The sequence below is a fragment of the Anomalospiza imberbis genome, chromosome 13, assembly GCF_031753505.1.
Source record: "Anomalospiza imberbis isolate Cuckoo-Finch-1a 21T00152 chromosome 13, ASM3175350v1, whole genome shotgun sequence".
In the NCBI taxonomy this organism is placed as follows: Eukaryota; Metazoa; Chordata; class Aves; order Passeriformes; family Viduidae; genus Anomalospiza; species Anomalospiza imberbis.
In genome coordinates, this window is record NC_089693.1 from 17041786 (window position 1) to 17069157 (window position 27372).

At 51.2% G+C, this 27372-nt stretch overlaps 1 protein-coding gene across 1 annotated transcript; it reads left to right on the plus strand.

Annotated features, from left to right (window-relative positions):
* Positions 1 to 3135: 3135 nt before the first annotated feature.
* LOC137482070 (mucosa-associated lymphoid tissue lymphoma translocation protein 1 homolog) lies at positions 3136 to 27372 on the plus strand. Its single transcript, XM_068204238.1, has 14 exons — positions 3136 to 3270; positions 3619 to 3737; positions 3920 to 4073; positions 4544 to 4722; positions 5663 to 5759; positions 7417 to 7443; positions 8224 to 8427; positions 12694 to 12871; positions 15940 to 16014; positions 16587 to 16714; positions 16992 to 17123; positions 17249 to 17400; positions 23014 to 23139; positions 25172 to 27372. The coding sequence occupies exons 1-14, from the start codon at positions 3261 to 3263 to the stop codon at positions 25520 to 25522; spliced, it is 1932 nt and encodes a 643-aa protein (XP_068060339.1). The 5' UTR covers positions 3136 to 3260; the 3' UTR covers positions 25523 to 27372.

Sequence of the window (27372 nt, forward strand, 5' to 3'; positions counted from 1 at the left end):
GGCAATCTCCATTCGGTGAGACAGTTGACTGTGGATGGGACAGGGTGCTGAGCAGCTGATTGACATCCTGCTCAGAGTGGGGAGCTGGACCAGAGACCCCCAGAGCTCCCTTCCCACCCTGGTCATGTCATGGTTCGGTGCTGCACCCCGTCAGTGGAGAGAAGCCTGGATGGTGAGCTCAGGTTTAGCTCAGATGTGACAAGAAAGAGCCTGCTGTGGTGTTTGATCCTCCCTGCCCTCTCCCGACGCACAGGGCTTATATTCCTTTTCTGCCCTTTCAAGCTCTGAATGGTTCTTGTGCCTGTTGCCTGCTGAGACAGCTTCCTCTCACAGCATCTGCTCTCCCATCAGTCTGCTCAGAGAGTGACAGTGCCCTCTGCTCCTGGCTCCGGGGGAAACACGTTCAGCTGCTGGAGCCTGAGCCAGATAGAAACGAGGCTTCAGACCTCGTTAGCAAAGCTTTCTTCCTCTGCCTGCAAATCCAGCACCGACTCACAGAGTCACAGATGTTTTCTCACTCCTCTTGCACAATTTGTCCTTCCCTTTCCCATCCTGCACCCTTAAGTTCCTCCCTTTCTAAAATGACAAGCTTCTTCCTGCACTCTGACAAGCTCTCACCTCTGGTTCTTCCCCAGATATTAACAGATGGTGCCAGGGCAGGGCTCTGGCAGAGGATGAGCACAATGGGCTTTCTGAGGAGATATTTGGAGAAGGATTCTTTCTCTCAGGCCTGGAGAAACAGTCTACAGGGAACGCAGCAACCTCCAGCTGTTTGAAGAGATTCTTCATCAGCCAGAAGTGTCATCTTTAGCTATGGGAAAGTGCTGAGGTTAATTTAATGATCATTTTTATTAGCTATGTGTGTCGCATAGGTAATAACTCTGCAGCATACACGTGCCACAGAGCTGCTGGCACATACTCAACCAGAACTTTCATTTTCAATAATTTATAGATATATTTCCAAATGCCTAGCTGGACCCTGGAGAAAACAGGAAAAAGAAGGGTCTGTGTGATCCCAGACAGGAGAGGAGATGAACACAAAGGAAGGTCCTATGCTATGCATCACCTTTCCTTTATCCGTGGAAGGAGAGGACCAATCCTTGTTGGAGCAGGGATTGCTCTGGGTCAGATTGAGTGGACAGGGTGTAGCAGTTTTCCCTGCCTTTGCAGTGTAACTATCCCATTCTGCACAAAGGAAAGGACATGGAGGGAGAAAATCTTTCCTTGATCCACCAGTTGTGTTGGGTTTGGCTTTTTCCTACCACCTTCTTCCCCATCTGTTATAAAAGAAAAGCAGCAGTTAGAGGTGCATCCTTCAGCCTTACTTAGTCCCTCCAATCCTATGGCACAGCTCAGCCCTGCCCTGGGTTCCATGGGGCATGGATCCACGAGCACTCGGCCACAACTGCTTCTTGCTGCCATCCTGATGCCCCTGTTTATGCCCTTCCATGCTGCCTCCTGGGAGAGATATCCCTGATGGCCTTGCTTTTCCTTGGTCAGCCCATAGCTACAGGATAGAGAAATTTCAGCAGCAGAGTGAGAGTCTCTCACAGCCTCCTCGCTAACTGGTCCATGGTCCCCCTCATGCTGAAGTCCTGGTCCCCATATGACACCATTGGGAACCTGCTTCCTAGGACTATTAACACAGGGAGAAGCCAGCCAGATGCAAATTTGTCTGCCCTGAGTTCATTCCTCCCAGCTTTGTGTCACACTCCCTTCCCAGTCACTTTAAAGTTCTTTGGGAATGGTAATCAGTCACTCCCTAGCCACCCTCTGTCCTCTCTAGTCACCATTTCCAGCTAATTTCCTTGTAGTCCTGATGCCTCTTGAAAGGTGATGAGTATTGGGTTGATGAGCCTGACCTTGGCCTAACCTTGCAAGTGCAAGTCTCTGCATACCGCTGTGGAGACCTCCATCCTTCCCTTCTTTCCCAGAGGGGCTTGTGCAACCTCCGGAGGGCTGGCCCAGCGCCACTTCCAGCGCCACTTCCCCTGGGGCACTCGTGATGCCCGGCCCAGCTGGGGGGGACTTCTCGGAGGAAGGGGGTTCTACACACCCACCCCTGGGAGTGCTGGCTCCACCATGAACCTTTCGGGCTGTGGTCCCCAGGAGAGACGTGAGTGCAGCTGTGGAGCCTGGGGGTTGAGGGTGTTGGGCATGGGGGTGTGGGCAGGGGGCAAGAGTGGCTGTGGGGATGAGAGCATGGGTGATCATGGGGGGACGGCCAAGTCCACCTGTGGGGACACAGTGAGGACACCGGTGGGGATGTGGGTGAAGACAGCTGTGGGGATGGGGTGGAGGACACTGGTGGGGAAGGAGGTGAGGACACCCATGGGGATATGGGTGAGTATACCCATCAGGGGGTGGAGGACAGTGTGGGGAGGATGGGAGGACACTCCTGGTAAGTAGTTGGGGTTACTAGTCAGAATGGGGACAAGGATGCCTGTGGCGAAGGGGCAAGGACGATTGTGGGGATTGGGTGAGGTCACCGGTGGGAATGGGGGTGAAAACACCCGTAGGGAGGGGGTGAGGATATTTGTGGGATATGGACAAGTACACCTGTAATGGGTGGAGTGGGGTGGTGGGGACGGGACGACGGCACACTGTAGGGAGGAGGGAAGGTGTGAATGAGGGTAAGGTCAGCAGTGGCGGAGGGGAGGCCACCTGTAAGGAGTGTGGGAGGGGGGCGCCACGGGAAGGAGGGACGGTTGGGAGGGGGGCGAGGTCACCAGTGGGGGTGGGCGTGAGGACACCCCTGGGGAGGGGGAGAGGTCACTCGTGGGCATGGAGGTGCGGGAAGCCTTGGCATCCTGGCGAGGGGCGCGTCCTGCAGCGTCCCCGTCGGAGCGAGCCAGACATGCGGGGCCGGTCCGTGCGGGGCCGGTCCATGCGGAGGCAAGCCGGTCCGTGCCGGTGTGTGCCGCGCCGGTCCGGGCCATGCGGAGCCGCTCCGTGCGGTGTCGCCGCAGCCCCGGCGCGTGGCGGCGCCGCCCCCGGTGCCGGCGGGCGCGGGGCGGGCCGGGAGCGCGGAAGTGCGGGGCCGCGGGGCCGGCGGCAGCCGAGTGCGGGCCCCGGCCCGGCGCCGCAGCCCCCAGCCCGCCATGGGCCACCGCGCCGGGTGAGCGGCCCCTCGTCCGGGCCCGACCCGCCCCAGCGCCGCCGTCCCTCGCCGCAGGTGCCGCCGCCGCGTCCCGGGGAGAGGAACCGCCGCGGGGCCGGCCGGCGGCCGCCCAGGCCGGGGAGGAGCCGCCCGAGAAGCGATGCAGGAAGGTGAGTGGCCATGGGGCAGAATGACCGGGCCAGCCCCCGGGCACTTGCGAGAATACCCAGAAGAGGCCCATGTCATCCATCCACCTACCCATACTTCCATCCATCCTTCCTCTTATCCATCCACCTACACACCATCCATCCATCCATCCATCCATCCATCCATCCATCCATCCATCCATCCATCTCTCCATTCTCTGGCCACAAGAGCATCCCTGTTCTTCTAATCTTCCCTTCTTGCTGGGATGGGTGTCCTTCTTGAAGCCCACCATGCCTGGCCACTGAATGAGAGTGACATGCTGGGCTGTGACTGCAGTGTTGTTCCCACCTCCACCTGCTGTTTCTCCACAGCCATTACCATAACCGAGCAGCCGGTCTCTGTCTCTGTCCCGGTGGGGTATTCTTTCACGCTGCGGTGCCGAGCCCAGGGACGTACCTCGCTGCAGTACCAGTGGTTTTGTCAGTACCAGGTAAGAATGGAGTGGCCCTGGGTATGGCATCAGGCTGGGTCCCTGCACACAGTGGAGGAGCTGAAGGAGGGGAGGAAACCAGGGGTTTCTGCTTTTGTTGCTCTTACAAGGGGCTTCCTAGTGCCTTCTGCTGCCAGCAGTGAGGAGGGAATTGCTGCCCGCTGCCTATGTTTTTCCTTTAGTCTGACTGCCGCCTGATTCCTGGAGCAACCAACCAAGACTTGCCCATCATTGCAGAGCAGACCCAGCTCTACACCTGCAGAGTCAATGATCTCCACAGGAATGCTGTCTTCTCCGACTGGGTGAAGGTAGAGGTCCATCAGTGTGTTGCCAGAGGTACAAGCTTGTCTTTTACCTTCTTGATGTATTATGGAGTCACAGAATGGTTTGGGTTGGAACGGACCTTCAAGCTCATCTTGTTCCCCCCCTTGCCATGGTGAGAGACACCTTTCACTAGACCACATCGCTCCAAGCCCCTTCCACATGCACCTGCACCTCATGCTTGCCATGTGTTTCTCAGAGTTACTCTGGGTATTGGAACTGGAAGAACCCATCTGGCTGCTTCAAAGTTGACCAAAAACGGGGTGTGGTTTTCCTTAGAATGCTGACTGTACCTTTGTCAGGAAAGGGCGAGGATCAGGTTTGGGAAGCCAGAGGCAGGGCTTTGGTGTGGCATTTACTATCACAGGCATTGCTCCCAAGGGTTCCCTGCTCCCCAAGGAGAAAGGTGCAGTAGTGAGGGCCGAAGATGGCATTGTTTACTGTCCCTGTAGAGGGAGGACCAATTCTGTCTTGCTGCCTTGCAGGTCTGCCCCCTCGGCTGTGGCAAGGAGAACCACTCATTGTCCTCAACCCCAGGGAGCAGCGGGTGGAGGTGGGGCAGCCGCTGCAGCTGCAGTGTGCTGCCATGGGGGTCCCAGCCCCCAGCTACCAGTGGTACCGCAATGGGAACCTGCTGGAGCAGCAGAAGAGAAAAAAGCTCTGGGTAAGGTTTTCTGGGGATAGTACAGGAGCTTTGGGTGCTGAGGTGGGTAATGGGAGAAGCTGATTGCAGGGCTGTGAGAAAGCCCTTGACATATCACCCTGCTGCTTTGGTAGCTGGCTGGATGACTCTGTGTGAAGGGGGAATATGTTTTATGGATTTCTTTCAAAGTTGTGGATATTCCTCTAAGAGGTAACCAATCCATAGATGTGTCAAGGGCTCTCAGCACATCTCTTGTGCCCTTTTATGCAGAGACATGAGAACAGTTAGTGTCTGTGTGTGGAGAGGACTGTGGATTGATGGAGCTGTGGGAATCCTGTCTGCCTGCTGGAGACCTAGAAGGAAATGTGGTTGGTCCTGACAGAAGAGATTCAGGGAGGCAGCAGAGGGGCTGGCTTTTTTTTCTGTCTCTGGCTGAGTGTAAATCAGTGCTGTGTTCTTGAATCAGGAAAGGAGATTTACTTCCAGGGCATCACGTGAAAGGCAAAAGGACAAGACATCCAGTCTCTTCTCAGTAGTGGTTGATGGTATTACAGATGGTCTTAGATGGTATTACATGGTGGCCTTACATTGCAATTCTGATGGGAAAGTTCAGTCTGGGCACTAAGGAGAGGTTGTTTTCGGAGGTGGATGGTGCTGTGCTGGAGCCAGAAAGGCAGCAATGTACTTGGAGGTGTTCAGGGCTTGAATAGACAGAGCTGTGGCCACCCTGACTCAGTGGTGGCTTTAGTCCCTCCCTGAGCAGGATCCTGGAGAACCAGATCCTTGCCAGCTGGTACTGCTCTGGTTCTTGTCCTTGTCGTGATTCTTTGTGAAGTAAAGTCTCTGCAAACAGCAGGAAAAATACTTTTTATTTCATGAACACGAGTGCCTTTGGCAGATCCTGTCAGGGAGCTTCAGACTTTCACCATAAGTAATATGACTTAACTTTTGATCTGCCTAGATCACCCACACCAAGGTCAGTGACTCGGGCACATACCTCTGCTGTGCCTCCAACAGTCATGGAGAGCATTGGACCAACGCCGTGGACGTTCACATCGGTGAGCAGAGCCAGCCCGCATCACTTTGCTGCATATCACTTTGTGTGAGACAAAGGAACAAAGGAATTAGAGGGGACAAAGGAATTTGGTGCTCTCTGGAGGTGCTGAGCTGGTGAATGAGGACCATGATAAACAGGATTCCTTGGTACTGGGGCTCTGAGGGAGCAAAGGGGGCAGTGGCTGGAAAAGCCCCTGAGTGCAGTGATGCGCTGTCTGGCAGGGATGCTGCTGGGCCCTGTAGTGGGTCAGACACCTGCTGTGTAAGGGCAGGCTCAGTGCTCTCAGCTGCTCTCTGCAGACCTGCCAAGACACCATGCCAAGGTGCTGCTTTCACAGTTCCAGGCCAAATCACAGCAGGTTCCTGTGGCCATACTCATTTGCAGTCTCGCTGACGCGAAGGGATGTGCTCAGATACGGAGCTGGAGAGGATGGTGTTTGTTTGGGAAGGTTCAGGTCCCGTGGGCTGTCACCTCAGGGCTGATGCTGTGTGAGTGATGGATCCCAGGGAGAGGATGTGTTCCCAGAGCCTTGGGCATGCTCCACTTCTGGCTGCTTTTGCCTTCTGCCTTTATCTTATGTGAGGCAGGAATAGCTCAGGCTGACTTTGCTTGCTCTTTACTCCACCTAGAGATTTTTCTATGTCATAAGCTTCTTATCCTGCCTTTTATGCTGGCTTTAAATTTTTTCCAAAGTGCAAATTGATCTTGTGTAGCTATAGAGCACTCTGCTTGCCGCCTCACAGCTGGTGAAACAGATCCTGGAGGGACAGACAGTGAGAAAAGGACACCAGATTGGCTTGAGTTCAATGTATTCCTACTGGGGAGCGTTTACATGCAACAGGTGCCTCTGTCAGAGGTGGAAAAGGATGTGTGGTTTTGTTCTGCAGCTTTTCAGGCATCTGTCATGCATCAACAACACTGGTTCAGGGGCCAAAGGTCTTCAAGACCCATAAGATTTATGCAATTTATCTCTAATTTCTTCTTTTAGAGCATTTAGGGTTCCAGAATTTTCCCCTGGGCTGGATTTTAAAATTTATTTCTGATTGAAATAGGAAAAGCTGGAGCTGTTAGGGTAGTAATGATTTTAAAAGACTGGAGGTGCTCAGGCGGGAGAGCTTGTGGACCAAAGTGAATGGCTTTTCCAAGCCAGAACTGCTAAAACAACAGGGAAAGGCAGAGCAGGGAGATGAAAAACTCTGGGAATATTGTTGCAATCAAAAGCAAACAGGGCAACTTCCTCTGCACTGGACATTTATGGGGAGAAACTCTTGTGTTGGAGCTTGTATTGACCTTGAGTCATTTTGATTCCTTTGCTTTTGCTGCAGCTAGGTAGCAGGTGAGTCACATCAGATATGAGCTTCTCCATGTTGACCCTCCTTCCCTGGTCTGCCATTTCTCCAGGCTTTGCTTCCCAGCTGCTCAGGATGTCATAAATCAGTCTGGATTTCATAAATCCTCCTAACATCAGACCAGTGTCTTTAAGGTTAGCAGTCAGGCTATGAAGGAGTTGCCTGAGGAATGTTGCTGGTGCAGATCCTCTGTGTGTTTGTTCCAGCTGTGCATTGTCAGGGCTGTTGGAGCAGAATTCAGACCTGGCACTGGGTGCTATGCCCAGGCTTACTGAACCCAGGCTTATAATTTCCCTCTTTCTTTCCCAGGTACATGTAGCTCTGGAAAGTTTTTTGGTGAGTACTGTCATCTTTTCTTCCTGAGCAATTACTCCCTTAATTAAAAGCCAGGCCCCAGGGTGGATGGGAGGTCAAGGAATGGGCGTGCTTTTTCTGCAAAGACTGCTTCAAGCCTTTATGACCACATTGCCACAGGCTCTGCACTTTTGGATTACAGCTGTACAGCATAAAATGAGTCCCATTCCCTGCCAAGCCCTGATCTTTTTCAGCAAGTGGAGTAAGATTATTCCTAATGAGTAACTGAGTCTTAAGCTCTGTGCCTGCCAAATGATTTTAAAAGTGTTGTTCAAATGACAACTTGTCCCTACTTGAAATACCTCCTCAGAGCAGGGCAAAGTTCCTCGCTCCCACCACCACTGAGCAACATAAATCCCATTTTTCTACAGTAAGGGGTGGGATTAAAATCAAAGCAGGAGCCATGGGTTTCTCTCCTTCAGAGGGAAAACACCCCTCAGCCTGGCTCAGTGAATCTCCCTCCCACACACCACTGACATGCCAGACCCCAGGGTAGGTAGAGCAGAACCTTTGCATTCCTGGGATTTTGGTTGTCAACTGAAAACTTTTCAAGCTCTTTTGTCAAAATGATTGTGTATTTTGTCGAAGTGTTCAGAAGGCCAAGGGTTTTCTGGAGGATGCTCCAGGCTTGCAGCAGCCTGGGGTCTATCCTTGTTGCCTAACTCTTTCCTTAGGTTGCCCATATCCTCACTCCAGCAGGAGGAGGTGAGATCTTGCCTCCTGCTGAGCATTTACAGCTTTTTCACTTGGTGTTTGTTTCAGCTACAGGCAAAATAGCACTTTTAGTGGGCAACAACCGCTACCAGCATCACCCCAACCTCATGGCTCCTGTGAGGGATGTGTTTGAGCTGAGGCGTCTTCTGGAGCACCTGGGCTTCCAGGTGGTCTCCCTGCTGGATCTGAACAAGGCTGAGATGGCGACAGCGGTCAGTCAGTTCCTGCAGCTCCTGGGGAAGGGAGTCTATGGTAAGGCCAAGCCAGCTCAGCCACCTGCCCGTGCTTAGTCGGGATTAGGCAATTTTCTGGACAGCTGTTGAATTAAAAGAGAAGAAATTGAACATTGCTGTCTCAAAGGAGACCTGTATCAGTACCAGGCTTGGCAGGAGCCCTTGCATAAGTGTAGTTTAGTTTTGGCAGGTTATAGTCAGGCAAAGTGGATGTTTCCCCAATGTGTGGCTCACCTCCAGTCCCAGCAGCATGGGCTCACGCTGAGTTTTTGGAGAGCCAGTGCTTCCAATAGTGAATGTGAAATCTGGTTTTGATTCTTCCTTGAATAAAAGAATTGAGGACACTGACTGATTGGGGCCCCACTCATGTGTGAGGAGGGGAGCTCCTTTTGGGCCCTGACTGCTGCATCTGGTCATGATTTCCTTGTTTCTCTTTCCTGAAGGTCTAATTTGGGCCCCTGACAACCCTTTTGCAGAAGAGCATTCCCAGCTGCAGGTGGTTTTGAGGTTGGGCTTTGTGCTTAATTGTGCACTGTGCTCAGTAAGGAAGTGTTCCTCAGCCACAAACCCAATCAGCAGATCTTATGGATCTTAGAGCAGGTGTTCAGATTTGGTGGTGAAAGTAGCATCTTTGGGGTCCCTGAGATTCTCACAGCATGACAGATATCCTGAAAACACCTTGCAGATGTTTTTTTTTTTTGCTTCCGAACCTCAGTGTGAGGCTTACATGCCAGCTGAGTGGCACCCAGACAGTGAAAGTCAGTGTGGGCTGATCCCAGGCTGGCATTCAGCATGAGGTTTGGAGGTTGTGTAATGGATGGGGACCTGGCCACAAGGTAAATGCTGCACAATCACCTTGTTCTGGGAAGCTCTGACTCATCTGGGGAGCTGAGCTGGTGGGAAGGGCCACGCGCAGTCCTGGCCCTCCATCTGAGCACATCACCTATGACAGCATATTCCCATGACTTCACTTGCAGCTTTCTTTTCTTGTTGCTCTCTGAAATCTCCTTGTATCCCAGGCTTTACCTCTCCCAGGCCAGAGTCATCCCAGGTGCCATTCTTACCCTCTACCCATGGCATGTGAAGACCAAAAGGCATTTTAACCATGGCCCTTCCTAAGAACTGGAGAGAAAAAAAGGCTTGGAAACAGCAAACCTTTCATACTGTCATGCCTTATTTAAACTTTTAGAGCTCTTCTGAATTTGTGGCCTCTGATCCTTCCTGGCAAAATTGATTTTGTGTGCTGTCAGGAAAAACATGAACAGCTGAGTTGAGTGTTTGTGAGACAATGCCTGCTTAGGTTGAGGTTTTCTTAACAGCTCTCCAGGCTGAGTGGTGTGCTATTCTTTGAAGACAGTGAACCCCAGTGTGGGCTGGATCCAGCAGTGAGTGAGTTCAGGATTCATGCCACATTCGCTGGAATCTTAATGGAATGGTGGGACATTGGGTCAGGCTGCCTACTGAGTGCCGCAGTTGTGGTGAGACAGCAGCTCCAGGAACAGCTCAGGCAGCCTGTTAAAGCCCCCAGAGGTGCCTGTGACAGCCAGTCCTGTACACCCGTGTGCGTGTTGGACGCGCTCCTGTGGCATCCCAGCGTTCGTGCTTGAGGAAGCTGGAGGTGCCACCTCCTGTGTAGCAACCAGCAGAGCTGAAGTCAGGAGAGCTTTGTGTAGACATACAGGAGGAGGAGAGGACTGACTGGTGAACATGAACCTCCATGGGCTGGTGCTTTTTGCCCCTCTTGTATGGTCTATGCTGATGAGGGCAGTTGGGCTTTTTGGTCTCTGTAACTGTCCCTCCAGGAACTGTAGGCTTTTGTGAGACTTTCTTCCACATCTCCAGACCATGCCAGCACAGCTCCCAGGCCTGGATCCTGAAGTGTTCAAAAAACAAGTGGATGTGGCACTGCATGATATGGTTTAGTGGGCATGGTGAGGTTCAGTCCGAGGTTGGACTTGATTATCTTGGAGGTCTTTTCCAACCCTAGTGATTCTATGATCCAAAGTTTTGTCCAATTCACTGTATGTAGGTGGTGGATTATCAGGCTGCTTTTCCTCCAGGTCTCATTTTAGAAAAGCTGCATAGGATTTTTGAAGGCCCCTGGAACATCCTCTAAGTGATCTAATTATTCCACCCTTAGGCAAGTGAGGAATCCCCGTAGATGTTATTCTGAGCGTCCTAAAAAGTCCCAAATAAAAAAAAATACGTTGGAAATGCAATGCAAACAGAAAATCATGAGTGGAATACTAAGAATATGGAGTAATGCCTTTATCCAGCCTCATGCTGACATTTCCTGCATTATAAGCAGTGCTTGGAGCTTCCCCTTTTTAATTTGGTACTCAGAAGTTTTTCTGTGACAAGCAGTTCTGACTCATATAACATGGGAAGAACTCAGAATAAAACATCCCTTTCCTTCTCTGGGCAAACTGTTGACTTTCCTGTTCAGGAGGAGAGATTCAGTCCAGGAGAGGTTGGAGAAGTTGCTCAAGTGATGTGAAACTCACCTTTTTTGATTTGAACACGAGTCTTTGTGGTTTATATAGCATGGGGAGCACTTGGTGGTACATTCAGGTACTCAACAAGACCTCAAAAGTTAGAAGATTTAAGGAGTGAATCATTCATTGTGGGCTTTCCTGTTACATTTCATTTTTTTCAAGCCTCAGTGATGTTGCCTCGTAACAGATGTCATCACTTGCCTTGCATGTACAGGCAGAAGGACAAAAGCCACCAGTGCTCAATGGCTCAAGGGGCCCAACCTGCATCTAATTTTTCTAGAAGGCTTCCTGTTTTATACTGTTTTCTAGTCTCAGGGGAGGGTTTTGTGGCTTTGATTCGCAAGTTACGAAAGTTTAAAGCTTCTGCAAATCAGAGCCTGCTGTCTCTAGCTGGTGATCCACCAGAAGAGGAACCCAAATCTCATGGGCACCTGTGAAAATGGCTATTTGAGAAACTTTCCAGTGTCCCCTGAGAATAGAAACCAAAGGTAACTCGAGGTCTTTTTGACTATGAGATCATGTTTTCCATTCTCTACACAATGAGATCATGCTTTCAGCCTTTCAGCTCTTGCCCCTGTTACTGCATCCTTGCAGAATCACACCAAAGTGATCATCCTGCCAAGTGCAGAGGCAGGAGCAGTGGAAGAAAAATAGAGGAGAGGTTACTTACTGAAGTGTGGGCTTTGGCAGTGAATCTGAGTGAGGAATTTCTCCTGCTGTTGCCTCTTAGCTGCTTTTTCCCATTTCTGACCTCTCACTCTTCACTGTCCCCCAGCTGTAGTGACACAACTCTCTGTGTCACATCACAGAGCTGTTTTTAACCCATTTCAATTCCCCAAATTTCACCAGCCAGCATCCTCAAGCAGTGGCTATGGTCCTGGGGAGGGGTAGCCAGCCACTGTGCAGCTTCCTTTGGAGAGGCTCCAGCCTGCCTGGGGATCCCTGTGCCAGCCCCGCACTGAGCACAGGGTTGGAGAGGAGCCCCAGCTTAGGCCATGCCAAGTTCCCCAGTGCTGGCTTCCCACCTGGATGGCCCTCTGCCATCTCTTGGGAAGGCAGAAACCATTACTAAGTTTCATGTGCCTAAGAGTAAAACCCAAAATTCTTGTTAGGTTTTGGGCTTCCCACCAGCATCTGCGTGAGTCTGACTCCTCTCCTGCCTAACAGGGCTGGTGCCTGCTTTGAGGTTGTTGAAGCACACAATCCTCACGTTCTGGACATCTGAAGAACTCATCTCTCTCTAATTTTTTACCAGCTTGTAGGTGTGTGAATACAGGCAGACCTTTGAAATTGAGAATGTTTCCCATCACCTAATCAGTTGTTAGTCTCTTCAAAACTAGGAAACTGAGGAGCTTCTCATTTAAATGGCTGTTAATGTTTTTTCCATCCTGGTAAAATCCTTTTCTGTTGCCTTATTCCTTCAGAGAGCTGAGGACTAACCAAAACATGGTACAATGGTGAAATTCAGCCTGGCAGGTGCTGAGCCTGGGTGTTGTAGCACAGAGGGTTTGGAAGTGTGTAAACCCAGGGCCTTCAGGAGACAAACGGTGCAGGAATCCACAAGCACAGGAGAGCCTCTTGGGGCTGCTTCCGATACCAATGAAGGGAATAAATTGGGAAAAAGTTGAAATTGTGAGGTCAATGTAGCTCCAGTTCCATAGGTGCTACTTGTCTAGGTTTGCCCTGCACCAGTATCCTTCCAGGACAGGAGGTGGGACATGGCCATGGGGAGCTGGTTACAGACCTGCAGGTTGGCATCCTGATTCATCCTTTCCTCTCCCTGTTCCCAGCTATATTCTACTATGCTGGGCATGGGTACGAACATCTGGGGAGGAACTACATGGTCCCTGTTGATGCTCCACAACCCTATGCCCCTGAGAACTGCATCAGCGTGCAGAGGATCCTCCAGAAGATGCAGCAGCAGCAGACAGCCCTGAACATCATCCTGCTGGACACCTGCAGGAAGTGGTAGGGGCCTCTTCCCCCTTCCTGCACCTGGGCTGGGCATTCTGAGGGCTGGGGGAGGGGAGCCATCCTCAGCTGTGGGTTTAGACAGCCCCCATGGTGCTGCTGAGCCTCTGTCAGAGGTTATTGATCTATGCCATAAAATCAACCACATTGTCAGGTCCTGCAGGGTGTCCTGGGGGATGGGTCAGTCATGTATTAGTGCAGAGAGCATCAGACCTTGTCTGAGATCTACTGGAGAGAAGGGGCTGGAGACCCTCCCTTGGTTTTTTGAGGTGAAGAAGCCTGGCAAATACAGGCAGGTTGTCTCAAGCCTGTGGAGGGGTGGCTCTGCCTGGCATAAATCATTGGCTTAAACTCAGCACAGGGTTTGTCTTTTGTGTTTCAAGCCTGACCCACCTAACCTGATCTTGCTGATCGTGTGCTTTCCTGGTCCATATTTCCCACGTGCTCAGGCTGGGAGTGTTCAGTTCACCTCTCTTCTCCTGGCTGCGTTCTTGCTAACATCTGTAAGAAGAGTGCAGTATGACAGGGAAAATATTTTAAGCCCTGCTACTTGTTTTTTGTTGGGCTTAAATCCTTCTGAAGTGGTCGTGTTGTGAAGCTGCTGCTGCTGAGGTCAGGGATCAGCATTTTCCCACTTTGTGTGGAAAACCCATCATCCTCCCTTGGCCTCCAGACTTCTATCCTGCTGCAGGAAATTACTACCTGTCCAATTTCAGCAGAGGTGGGTGGACTGTTGCAGTAGAAGCTGTCATTAGTTCATTTATTTCAGGCTCCTGAGGCAGACTTACAGGTCAGAGAGGACCTGGAGAGCAAATGTAGGAATATCTCTCTCTTTGTGCTGTGGTTCCTGTGCTAAGAATTGGAAAGACAACAGGATTTTTGGTACCCTGAGAGAGCTGCCAGCCCGTGGAGAGATGATAAATTTTTGATGCCTTTTAGCTGCAGTGATGGGGCTGCTTGCTTTGAATAGCTTAAAGTTGGCTGTGCTGGGACTTGTCCCACAGCTCTGGAGCAGGACCTTGATGTCCCTTGATGCTGCCCTGAACTCCCCAGAGTGAAGCATCCCCTTTCTCCCTTCCTGCTGGCTGCTGAAAGCAGAGTGTGTTGCTTCCCTGGCACACCTGGCAGCACCTGGTTGCCCTCTCCAGTATGATCAGAGGCAGGGGATGGCCTGCAGCAAAGCAGGAACACTTGGCTCTCATGGATACTCTGCTGGAGCTGGGCTGGTGCAGCTCCGGGCTGCTGGTGTGCCATCTGAGGGCAGTGTGTGTTGGGGAGGCACTGTGGGGGCTGCACAGGGACCACCAGTGCAAGTGTTAACAATCTGTAAAACAGCTTTTGAGATGCTGTCTGTCTCCCTTTGAGCTGCTGTCTCCTTCCCTGGCATTGGCATTGCTTCCTTTGCTCAATGGAGTCTCAGTGGTGCTCTGGGAAGAGGATGCAGTGTGAGGTCTGCTGTTATATTTAGGCAAAGTTGTGCAGCTGGTTTTCTCCCTCCTTCCCTGAAGTTCACACCTCCCGTTTTCCACAGCAAGCACAGCACTTCATGCAGTGGGTGTTATCCCTGATCTTGTGGGGGCAGGAGCTCTCTTCTGAGCTCATTTTTTCTCGAGAAGTCACCATTTCAGCTCAGGAAAGCATCTGTATTTCATAGCTGTGTGTATTTACACTGCTGTGTAAAACAAGGCTCCCAGGGCCTCCTTTCCCAACACCCTCCTGGTCAGACTGATGCTGCAGGTCTGTCAGCAGATCATGCACGAAGCTGTGTCTGTGCTAAGAGGGAGCTCACCCAGAGTTTCTCCTCACCCCATGTGTTGGCACCAGAAATGCCAGGGTGGTGAGAAACACATCTCCCTTTGCCAAGGGAGCAGATGCTCAGCCTTAGCAGGGGAGGAATCAAAGCACAGAGCCTGTGTGTAGCCTTATACATTTATATACTGATTTTGGGCGGATGTGATTGCCTTTTCCAGGAATTCCCTGATTTATCCTAGGCTCTGCAACCAAAGATTTCTGCATTAAATTAAGAGCAATTGAAGAGCAGATAAATCTCAATATTCAGATTTCGACACGTTTCCTTTCTCATATTTTCTCTTCTGATCATCTTTAGGACAACTTACACAAGCCAGTTGAATTCTGCCATTGAACATCTCCAGACTGTGCCACCAGCAGTAGGTGACATGCTGGCAATACCTCTGTCCTTTCTGCTCTCCTTAGTGTGCCATCTCCAGCCCCAGGAAACTCTGCTGGAGTTAACGCTGCCTCTGTGCCTGGTTCTTTTCGCTGTGTGACTGGGAACAGCTCCAGGTCACTGGTGTGAACTGGAGGCAGCCTGTCCCCACTCTGTCAGTCTGCCTGCAGTCAGATGGGCAAAGTTTAACCATTCGATGCAACCAAGATATCTTTCTGTTGGAAATCAGATCCTGTCACCATGGATCTACCTGATTTTGGAAATAACAGGGGCTGTGCTCATTCAGCTGCATCTAAACTGAGGTGCCAGGACCAGTGTTGGGCTTTGAGATTTGTGTGTGTGTCCTGATCCCATCTCTCGGGGAGATCTGGGGGTGTATCCTCCATAGCCTGCTTTGGTTCCCTAAGGCAAAGGTGTGTGCATGGTCTGGAAGGGCCCCGGTGGGGTGTCCAGACCCCCAGCAAAGACAGCTGTAACCATGGTGCTGTGCACTTCTGACTTCTTGAAGGACAGTTGTCCTTTGGGCCATTGTGAACCTTTGTGTTCTCCACACTGTGGTGCTGCCTGGAGTTGTTAAAACCCAGCCTCTCTAGGGAGGTGGCAACGTGCACCCACAGCTCCAGGTTGTACCACAGCTTCAGGCTCGGGGCAAGGAGAGCTTACCAGTGCGGATAAGTCACAGCTGGACAGACCTACTCCTTTCCCTGTGGTTTGGGTTCTTAGTGGGATTCCCAGCTTTAGTCTCCCTGGTTATGTCTGAGGTGAGAGTTGATCCTCCTGCCATCCCTGAGAGGTGGACATGAGGAATATGTGGGATTTGTCCCCTCCAGCTGACAGATGTCCTCAACACTGACTTGTGCCTTTGCCTCCTCTCCAGGTACAACCCAGGACGTGCCTTGTCCCAGGTGCAGCCACTGGAGCCCTGGGGAAACACTGTCTATGGCTATTCCACGTAAGTGACTTCACCTTTCCCACAGCCTCACACGGGACCAGACTCTGGCACAGCCTGGTCTCCTCTCTTCCTTTTGTGCACGGAGGCTGGAGAGGCTTTCATGTTCCCTCTGGCTCTCACCCTCCATCTGCTGGGTGTGCTGTCCAGGCACTTCAGTCCTCTCTGCTGCCATCAGCCTGTGCTTCAGTTGAAAGTTGTGTGTGAAGGTGACATCAGCTCCTGTCACCTGTTCTTCAGCGGATTCCCACAAGCAGCTCACCTAAAGCTTCCTGAGATGCTGGGTGTTATTTACTGGTCCAATGCCAGTTCCACTGGCTTTTCACCTTTGTCACCCACCTGGGCTGGCAAAGGAGACTGTGCTGTCCTATCCCATTCCCTTCCATTGCTTTTTCCTATCCTGTGGCCTGCCCATCTTTTCTGGGCACAACCAAAGCACTTTGTGTTATTCCTTGAGAAGCTCACTCTGACCCAGCCAATAGAGCCTGGATGGAGTTGGCCACCCCAGACTGACTTGGACTTCGTGCCCAATGCAGAGCTGCAAGGACTCTGAAGAAATATCCTTACTCTTGCAGGAGTGAAGATGCAGAAGCCTATGAATTGCAGGATGGGGAGTTCAGCTCTGGGATCTTCATTAAATACCTGAAGAAACACATTCTGCAAGAGAAGAAGGTTACACACATGCTGGAGGATGTGTTAGAAGGTAAGAGAAGCTAGAAACCACTCGCTTCAGTGGCAGGGGTGAGAAGAGACAGCAGAGACCGTGTGGCTCCACATCACTCCATCCCATCCCATCCCATCCCGTCCCGTCCCGTCCCATACCACCCACTGTTCTTCCCTGAACTCCAAATCATGGCCGTGCCCCATGGGAGCTTTCAGTAGCCTCCAAGCAGCATGGAGACATTTATGTAGGGCCTGAAAGGCAGGGAGAATAATAAGGAGCCTGGAGTGATCCTCGTGCTTCCCACTCTTTCCCACAGACATTGGCCGTGATCCCCTGGTCACTGGGAAGCAGGTGATGGAGATCAAGCACACTCTGAAGGAAGCCCGGTCCCTGACGGACCCCGTCTGTCCCTCGGGAGCAGCCACTGAGCACTGGAGACACGGCGAAGGTGAGCCATGCTGGGTGTGGGGAGGAGGGAGCTGGGGGTGCCTGTGGCCCTCGGGGACACCGCTGTGCAGGGAGGTGTTGACAGGAACCTCCGAGGAGCTGATGGTGCTCGAATTTCCCTTCCAGAGCTGCCGAGCAGAATGGTGACCTTCCCATGTGGGGCACGGGTGGAGCTCCGCTTCCTCCGGCTCTTCTCCAACCTGATGTTCGTGTGTGCCAAGCCACAGCCGCCCCTGGCCCACATCACTGACCCCCAGCTCCTGCTCCGCCAGCTCGCCGTGAGTGCTCTGCCTGTCCCCTTCCTGGGCTGCTTTCCCCAGGTCAGAGGTGGGGAGGTTGGTTGGGCTGAGTCCTGAAGGCTGGGAACTGCTCGTCCCAGGTGAAAAAGGATCCCCTCCTCTGCATAGATACACCTCTTTGAGGCTCCTTCCACATCTCAGTGGATTCCCTGCCTTGCTCCTTGTGCATCACAAAAAAAAATTTGGCAGCAGTTTGGTGTCTTTAACCAGTTATCCCTCAGATTGATTTCTGGCCTGCCTGATTAAATTATTGCATTTAATCTGATTGAGGCCAAGAGCTATTCTGTTTTCTGTGTTAGCAAGTAGGTCTGGCTTTTTGACTTCTTTAGCCTGCTGTGCTAATATATGTTAATGCAACAATATATTCCTTCCCAGTTGAGCTGTACCAGCTTCTTTGAACCCTTTCTCAAGCCTTTTTTCCCAGACCACATGCCCAGTGTGGGCTTTACTGAAGGTCTCCATGCCACTTGTACAGATTTAATTTGCTGCTCCTTTCTGTAACTATCTCCCTTGTTTTCTGTAGTCCTCCTCCCAAAGCATAGCTCATTTGTGGTGGATTTTTTGGCTCTTGTTTCTCGTGGAGGGACACTGCTCCTCAGCACATTGGGGTCACTGATGCAGCGTGGTGTATCCAGGAGGTTTGGAGCCTGATCCTGCCCATTCCTAAGCTTCAGCATCGTTTCCCCTTGTGAGCATCATGCATGAAAATTGTGTCTGTCTGTGTGAGCATGTATTTGTGTGCTTTGCCCCACATCAGTTACTGGGGAGAAGGGGGACCCAGCTGCCTGCTCCTGCCTCTGGAGCTGTCTCAAGAGGGATCAGGGGGACAAAAAAGGACACCAGTAGAGCCAGATCCCTCTTCTCCTAGTGCATGGTGGAGCTGGCTCACACTGAGCTCCGGTGCTGTCTGCAGAGGCAGCAGCATGTCCTTCCATGACTGTCACCTGCCCCACCTCAGACATCACAGCAACCACCACACCCCTGTGGGATCCCTGAGATGCCCACGGGGGCACTGGACTCCCTCTAGGATCCTGCCAGCACTTTTGGGGGATGCTGAGGGCTGCTGGGGTTCCTCCTAAACCTCACGTGTGTGGCTGAGCTGCAGGAGCTGGAGGCTGAAGGCCAACAACACCAGGCTGAATGTGAGGTTGTAAGCCCTGGGGAATGATCCCAGAGAGCTGTTTCATTGAGGAAGTGGGGAGTGTAGGAAATGGGAGTTTTCCTACCATTTGCCATGTTCTGGTTATCAAAGGGACTTAAATGGGCTTGCTGTGGGTTTGCCAGGAACAATTATGATGGAATTTTCTAGCATTGATCCATTTTCTCTAGTTGTCCCATATTCCCTCCCATCCTGTGTCTTGCCTGACTTCTATTTTTACCTGACAAACACTGTCTTTGGAGAGGCTGCTCTAGCATATGATCCAAGGCATTCCCATTTTTTTTCTCTATACTGTTTAAATCCTTACTTTTTAAACACCTTTATGTTGGATCTCCTTGTTTTCCAGACACTTGATCTGGAGCTGTTTGACATAATGGCCTTGCCAGTCAACCTCCCCCAATTTATTTAGAATATCCCTATTTCTGGGCCAGCTAAAACCTGGCCTTGCCAATTCCTGGACACCGTCTTCATTAAAAAGCACATCCCACCATGGGGAAAGGTTTATAAATAACTATGAATTATCTAAAAGAATTAATTTAGAAAATATTTTTCTCTATTTTCTCCTATACAGCCAGAAATTATAAAGGAGAGTATGGTAAGGAATTAATCTGTGGAACAGGAGGCTGTGGAGGCTGGGAATTTAGCAGACTGCAGATACTTGTGGATAATGAGTGGCTGTCAGCTGAATCTCATGTGTCAGGGCTTTAATTGATCCCTTGAGATCACAGAGTCATGGATGTTTGGGTTTGGAGGGGATCTCTGCAGATCTTCCAGTCCAGCCCTCCTGCTAAAGCAGACACACCAGGTTGCTCCTTGCCCAGGTGAATGTCTTGAAGGTCACTAGGCTGGAGAACCGTGTGTGTGGGACACAGCCTGGAGAGCTGGTGGATTCTAAAGGATCCTGATGAACAGGGCATCAGGAGGCCTGCATGGATTTGCTGGGGGCTCCTAACTGAGCTCACACATAAAAAGGTGTGCAAAAGGTGGAAGCAGGGGCAGGTAATGTAGGAGGACCATAGAGATGTTGTTCAAGCATGTAGGAATGGGGCTCAGAAAGCCAAAGCCCATGTGGAGCTGGATCTAGGGACAACAAGAAGGACTTGTACAAGTATCTCAGGACTCCCAGAACCCTGAAACTGAGGAGAAGGTCTGGAGCGAGGGAGACACTTGGAGGAGCAGGACCAAGTCAGGGAGTGCTGGACCAACTGGACATTCACAAACACCCAGGACCTGATGGGTGCACCCATGAGTGCTGAGGGAGCTGGAGATGAGACTGCAACCACACTCTCCATCTCCTCATGGTCTTCCTGAGTCCTGGAAAAAAGCCAGTGTCACTCCTGCCTTCCAGGAGGACAAGAATGAAGATTTGGGGAGCTCCAGGAGGGTCAACCTCCCTGTGATCTCTGGGAAAGTGACAGAGCCAATAACCCCCAAACACAGAAGGGACAAGGAGGTGACTGGGAGCAGTTACAATAGATTGCAAAGGGCCTCCATGCCTGACAACCTGATGCTTTCTGCATCAAAGTGACGAACTCAGGGGACAAGGCAAGGGCAGTGGGTATTGTTTATCTTCCATCTATGTCCAGTTCTGGCTCCTCAGCATAAGAGAGACATGGACATTCTGGAGAGACTCTGGCAAAGGGTCATGCAGATGATGAAGTGGTTGAAGCACCTCCCCTGTAAGGAAAAGCTGAGAGAGCTGGGGCTGTTCATCCTGTGGAAGGACAGGCTCAGGAAGAAATCATCCAGGTCTACAAGTATCTGCAGGGAGGGTGCAAAGAGGAAGGAGCCGGGTTCTTCCCAGTAGTGCCCAGTGCCAGGACTGGAGGCCATGGGCACACACCAATGCACAGGAATTTCCACTTAAAACTAAGAGAAAACTCTCCTCCCTGGAGGGTGATTATGTTTGGGCTTTTTGGAAAATCAGGGCTGTGGGATTGTTTTTTTTTTTCACTGATATGCTTATTAAATACACAGATCCCATAACACCAAGTGTCTCTGCAATGTGCTACAAAGCAGTTTTTTGAAGGATTTGGATAACTGAAGGTACAATTTGAGGCCAAGGCTGTTATTCAGCAGATGCAAGTTCCTGCCTGTGAGCAAGAATAAAAGGTAGTGTCAGCATGGCATGGGCAGTGAGTGGAGAACCAGTTCTGGTCAGAGCCCAAATCAGATGAGGCAACAAAAACAGGGCACAAACCCGTGGCAAGGTTGCAAACTAGAGCTCTGAGATTTCTGTGAGATCCTGTCTGGCTCTCCTGGCTGTTGCTGGAACAGTGGGTCCAGTTTCGGGTCCGTGCTTCATGGAAAAAAAGTGTGCCAACTAAACCACAGACAAAGTAATGAAATGAAGGAGCAAGGCAATTGCAGTTAAGGCAAGAAAAGCAAAAATGTTAATTTTACGGGGCCTTGAAATCTACAAAAAGTTTTTTCCAACACCGAAGTAAGTCATGGTTTGCAGTGCAGGGAGGAAGTTCCGAAGTGGAGATGACATTCTCCCTAATCTCTAATCTAACCCTACCCCTGCAGTGGGAAGCCATTCCCCTCTTGTCCTGTCACTCCAGGCTCTTGTCCAAAGTTCCTCTCCAGCTCCTGGAACCCCTTTATTCTCTGGCAGGGGCTCTGAGGTCTCCCTGGAGCCTTCTTTTCTCCAGGTGAGCACCCCCAGCTCTCCCAGCCTGGCTCCAGAGTAGAGGGGCTCCACCCTCAGAGCATCTCCATGACCTCCTCTGGACTCTCTCCAGCAGCTCCACGTCCTTCTGCTGTTGGACCCCTGGGCTGGAGGCAGCTCTGCAGGTCAGAGCATGTGCTGGAGGATGGAGCTGGCTGGACACAGCAGGGCTACACCCTCCTTTGTGCAGCCATGCTGCCAAAGACCTGTGTCAGCAGCATCTGGCTGATCTGCTTCCTGCCTCTTTGGTCTCCACTCACTGGCCTGATCTTCCCCAAGCTCTCTCCAGTTTATCTTTCCTGTAATGAGCTGCCAAGTGCAGAGATGGATTTGGCTTTCTCTTGCACAGAGATAAATGGTCTTTCCTCAGCCTTCAGTGACCTCCAGTGACCTCCTGTTCCACCAGCCTTGCATACAGGGGTGATCCTGATGCCTGCAGATCCCAGCCAGCATTTGGAATCCAATGCTTTTACTTATACTCTCCTGGCCAGAACCAAATCGCTTTGGCTGCTTGCAGGCAGCAGTTCAGGGAAGGCCAGGAAGAGCTCCCAGGGCTTCTCCAACTTCAACCTCCCTAAATATCCTAACAGCCTCCTTCACCAGCATGCCCAGTGCAACTTCTTCTCCTAAGGATCACACTGGGACGGTTGCCAGAGCTAGCTGTCAGAGGGAAGCCTTCTGGAAGGGGCTGGTAGACTGTGGTCTGTCACCCATTCTGGAGGGCTCAAATCCAAGGCAAGAAGGACTTGGTCACAGCTCCAAGGCTGCCAGAGCTCCAGGATCACTTGGACAATGCTCTCAGGCACAGAGTGGAATTGTTGGGGTGTCTGTGCAGGGCCAGGAGTTGAACTCAATGACCCTTGTGGGTTCCTTCCAACTCAGGATATTCCATGATCTGTGATTTCATAAGGCCTTTATTCCCTTGTCTCTTCCTGGGGTGTTATTAGTGGCTCCACTATTCAATCAGTACTGAAGAGGATCTCATAAACACGGTGCTGTTTTGTTTAAATTTGAGTAACTTGGTAAGAATTGGCAGTTCTGTAGATGGTGGGGAGCTAAATCAGCACTCAGCACAACTCAGAGCTTCCAGCTGTGCCTTTGGAAAACTTGCTCCCTCCATGACACACTGCTGGCACTACAGTGGTTGTGGTACCAGCTGGTTCTGCTTCCTGCTCTGCTGAAATCCCACTGTACCCCATTTTTCACAGTAAGATGTACTCAGGTGTAAGTACAGAGTTTGTGGTAATTGGGAGTGGGGCTGCAGCCCATCCCCAGTGGGCAGAGCTGTGAGAAGCAGGTGAGCAGCACTGACAGCAATGAGCCATGGAGTGCCCAGGGGCACTGACCAACCACCAAAGGGAACAGAGGGCACACAGGTGCAGTGCATCAACATGAGGGGTATGAAAGGTTGGGCTGAAGAGCAAGAAGGGCAGATGCTTGCAGCCTTCTGAAGTGGTGTGGTGTCACTCTGTATGGGGTGAAGCTTCCTGAAATTGTATGGTGATACTCTGTGTATTGTGGCCGTCTGGACTGCGGCATATGCTGAGACACTCAGGGTCTTCTCATTGATATGTACAAGGCAGGTGTGTAAAACCTCTGCATTCCTGTTGCTTTCTGTAGTACTTCCATTAGGATATGCAGCATTTCCACCAGACAATATGTTAATCAAATCCCTGAGCACATATTTGATGGGCAGTTGTGCCTCAATGCTTCATGCTGATGCTGAAATTTCCTTGCATTTCCTCTTGTTTTCCTGAACTAGGAGACAGATGATGTGGCCATCCAGAGAGAGAGCTGTCTGGACCACGTGGAGACTCTGCTGGCCTCTGTGTACAAGCGGGAGGAGCTGGACTGTGTCTTCCAGCTCTGTGCACTGCAGAAAATTCAGGTAGAGAGTAGCCAGGTGCAAATTTCCCCAGCTCTGCACTCTCACAGAACTGGTGTCCCCATCTGCATGGCTGGAGTTGGATATGCCTCTCTGATCATGTGTCAGTGTCACATCCAGACCGAAGAGGAGCTTGTTGATCTTCAAGGCACAAAAGCTGCCTGCCCTGTTTTAGAGAATCACAGATTGGTTTGGGTTAGGGGAGACCTTAAAGCTCATCTCCTTCCACCCCCTGCCATGGGCAGGGACACCTTCCACTAGACCAGGTTGCTGCAAGCTCTGTCCAACCTGGCCTGGGACACTTCCAGGGGTGGGGGCAACACAGCTGCTCTGGGCAACCTGTGCCAGGGCCTGACCAGCCTCACACGGAAGAATTGCTTCCCAGTATCTGATCTAACTCTGTCCTCTGGCAGTGGGAAACCGTTCCCCCTTGTCTTGTCACTCCAGGCACTTGACCCAAGTTCCTTTCCAGCTCTCTTGGAGCCCCTTTAGGCACTGGAAGGGGCTCTAAAGTCACCTTGGATTCTTCTGTTTTCCAGGCTGGACACACCCAGCTCTCCCAGCATGTTTCCATAGGAGAGCACTGTCCTTTCACCTCACCTTTTCCACCTGAGCAAAATCTTTCTGATTTACAATCAGGCTGCAGATCCCAACTGTGGATACTCTTTGCTTTTATGTTTTCTCCTCTGCCTGGTTTTCCTATCAAAGCTGACCCACAGCAGCCTCTGCTGAGAGCAGAGAGGCATCACCAGTCATAGATTCTAGTTTTCTCTGCTGCCTGGCCAGGAGGCTGCTCTTTGCCCCATTAACCATGGGGAGGTCAGACCTGCCCAGTTATTTCAGGTGGAGGAATGTCTCACTAGGCTGTGTGCTTGCCTGAGGGATGAGTTTGTGGGCTGGCCAGGATCTCCAGTCATCAGAGTAACACTGCCAAGCCTGATCCAAGCTGTGCCTCTTTGGCACACTTCAGAACACCCTCAAACTATTTAAAGACCATGAAAGAAGCAGAATTGCTTGTCCCCTGGCTTGTTTCTCCTCAAACAGCTGTATGCACCTTGTTCATTCTTGGATTTTTATTCCTCCCCTAACACACAACCAGTGGATTTTACACCAAGTGCTGCTCTCAAGCTGCTGCCCGGATCTGCCTACAGCAAGTTCTGCTTGCTCTGTACGTGATGTGCTTCAGCATATGGCAGTGCTTTCAGCTCTTGATTGTTCCTGGAGCTCTTTTCTGAACCTTTCCCTGTTGTTCTGCATTGCTTTTAAGCACAGACAGGAGACCTGGACTAGGCATTGCCTGCCAAAATTTTCTTGTTCCATTACATATCTCTCTGCTCTTTACAGGTGTTTCAGGCACAGTGCCGTGCTGGGGGTCTGTTTTCAGGGGTTTGACTGCCATGAATGTGGTTATTCTCTTATTTCTTCATCTTTTATGAAACTCTAAAATAGTTCTAGGCTGTGAGTAGATCCCTATGGAGCACTGCTGGTTAAAGCTGTTGGCTTTTACAGTGTGAGGTGTGTTTTAGTTCATAGAATCCCAGAATGGTTTGGGCTGGAAGGGACCTTAAAGCTCATCTCCTTCCACCCCCTGCCATGGGCAGGGACACCTTCCACTAGATCAGGGTGCTCCAAGCCCCATCTAAGCTGGCCTTTCACAATGTAAGTGGTTCATGCTTTCCTCTCCCACGTGCATTGGTCTTGGCCATGGTGCAGCTCCTGCTGGCCTGTGCCCACATCCCTGGGTGATGCTCGCAGTGGCAGTTCCCTGATGGAGATGATGAGATCCCACACGGCCTGATTACAGGAGAGATCCTGAAATCCAAAATCCATGGCTGAGGCCTGCAGGCATAGTGAGCTGTATGAGTATGTACAGCCCATTTTCTCTGGCAGTAGTGTTGCTCCATCGTGCCACAGCATGGGGCTGTGAGCCTGCACAGCAGCCAGCCAAGGCTCCTTCCTGGCGGCAGCAGTGGGAAAGCTCTGCTTCCAATCAAATTCTCCCATTCACTTTGTGTTCTTTGTTCTCCCGTTCCAGACAGATGTGGTCCTGCAGTTGGATTTGCATTACACCCAGCCAGGCACAAAACAGAGGACTTGTGAAAGCCTGCAAACGACCCTCCAGAAATCCCTGCTGAGGCAGTTTTTCAGCCAGAGGAACGACTCCCAGCGAGCTCCTGCCCACACAGGCAGCGTGTGCCCGCAAGATGCGTTGGGGCTGAGCACTGACCCCAAGGGCCAGGGGTCCCTGAGCACAGGCTCTGGCCGCAGCTTGCCCAGCAGCAGCACCTCCAACTTCAGCAGCGAGCCCGAGGAGAACGATGAGAGCGACCTGGGCGAGCTCTGCTTGGCGCTGTCTCGGGCTGGCCAGGGGCAGGACAGGCCCTGAGCCTCAGCCTGGGGAGCTGCTCTTTTAATTGAGGCCTCAATTTGAGTGCTAAATCTGTCAGAATCCCATCAGCTGCTTCCCAGCCTTGGCATCGCCCTGTCTGAATGAGGCCAAGGCTGCTTTTTTGGAAAGGTTTCTCCTACCTGTGCTCTGTGGTGTGCAGGGCCTCAGTTCCCACCAGGAATATTCCCTGTCCCATGGGAGCGTCGGGATCAGCGTGGAGTCATTGTGGTGTCTGGCAGGGGACACAGCCACCCACCAGTCATAACACTGCAAGGCAAAAATGGTGTTGCTGCAAGGCAAGGGCACAGGCTGATGTTTTCTGCCTGAAAACAAATGTTGCTGCATTGAGTGTGATGAGAAGGCCACAAACACTACAGACCCCTCTGGCTCAAATCCCAGCCATGACTGCTGGATCTCCCCAACCTGTGCAAGGGACACAGGGCTGCACCGAGGGAACCAGGTGAAACAGTGTGGGGTGCCAGTGTGGTTTCCTTGCCATGCCTGTGTCAAAGCAGGTGTTAAGTTATGCATTTATGTATTTCTGAAGCATGTATTTATAACGGGGGAGGGCAGGCAGTAGCTTGCCAGGCAAAGGAAGGTCAGATGTTCCATCCAGTGTGTGTTTGCATTGGAGGCTGGTGTTGCACTGGACCAGGAACAGTGTCCAGGCAGGTACACTGACACCTGCCCCTTCCAGCGTGGTACAGGGGCATTAAAGGGTGTTCAGCCCTCTGCAGTTCCGAGTTCTTCTCAGGTACAGAATATCCTACAGGAGAGGTGGAATGTACCAGGACTGAGAAAGGATAACCTCAGGAAAGTTATTATTAGTGTAAATTATTTTGTCTGTGTGCTGTGGGCAGCCCCAAGCACTATGTGGAGAACCAGCTGTCCAGGGAGAGCCACAGGTGAGCAGGGCCCAAAGGACAGCCTGGGTGGGCACAGGCCCCTTCCTGATTGCTTCCCTAATAAATGTTTGATAAAGGTGATTGCTCAGTAAAGACCAGTGACCCTAGGGAAGTGTGGGGTCTCCATCTTTGGAGGAAGGTTCACTTTGGACTGCAGAAGCTGCCAATGACCTGATCCAAGCTGGCTGAGGGCTGGACCAGAGACCACTGGAGATCCCTGCTGGTTGCTGTGGTTCTGTGGAAGAAAGAATTTGGAGGGCAGAACTTCTTGAGAGGTCAAGGGCAGCAGGGTGGGGAGAATGCCCGAGCTCTGTCTTGCTTTAAAAGAGGGTTCTAGGCAGAACCTTCTCAGTTTTGCTCTCCTTCTTCATTGAAGATACATCCTTGTCCGTGGTGTCAGTTGCAGCATAGAAAAATCTGAAATGTTGCTTCCAGATAAACCATGCTACAAGTGCTGGAAACCTGTCCAAAGAGAACAGAGGAGGCTTTTATTCTTCTCACAGTGAGTAGAGCCAAGGGAAAGAAGAGGGGCCCCAGCTGGCTGCAGACTAGAAAGTCTCCTAGAAAAAAAAAAAATCTGAAGCTCAAAAAAATAAAAAATTCAGAGGATGTAGTTTAAATAAGATGGGCTGATAGAGAAGCTAAACCAGAAAATAATAAACTTATTTAAGGATGAACCAAAGATCAATTCAACACCAGCAGCCACTGGGGACAGGTCAGTGGGAATGGCTCAGCAGGCATTTGGGAGAAGCTGGGGCTCTTGTTGCCTCTGAGGATTTTTCACACCCTCCTGTGCTGTTGAGGCACTGAGGCACGGCTTGTTCCTGGCTCACATTATCATGCCAAGTGTCATCTTATGTGAATGTTTATCTCATTCAAAGCAAGGCTGTTTATTTTTTCTGAATAAAACACTATTGGGTGTTTTTAATGCACGAAGCTTCA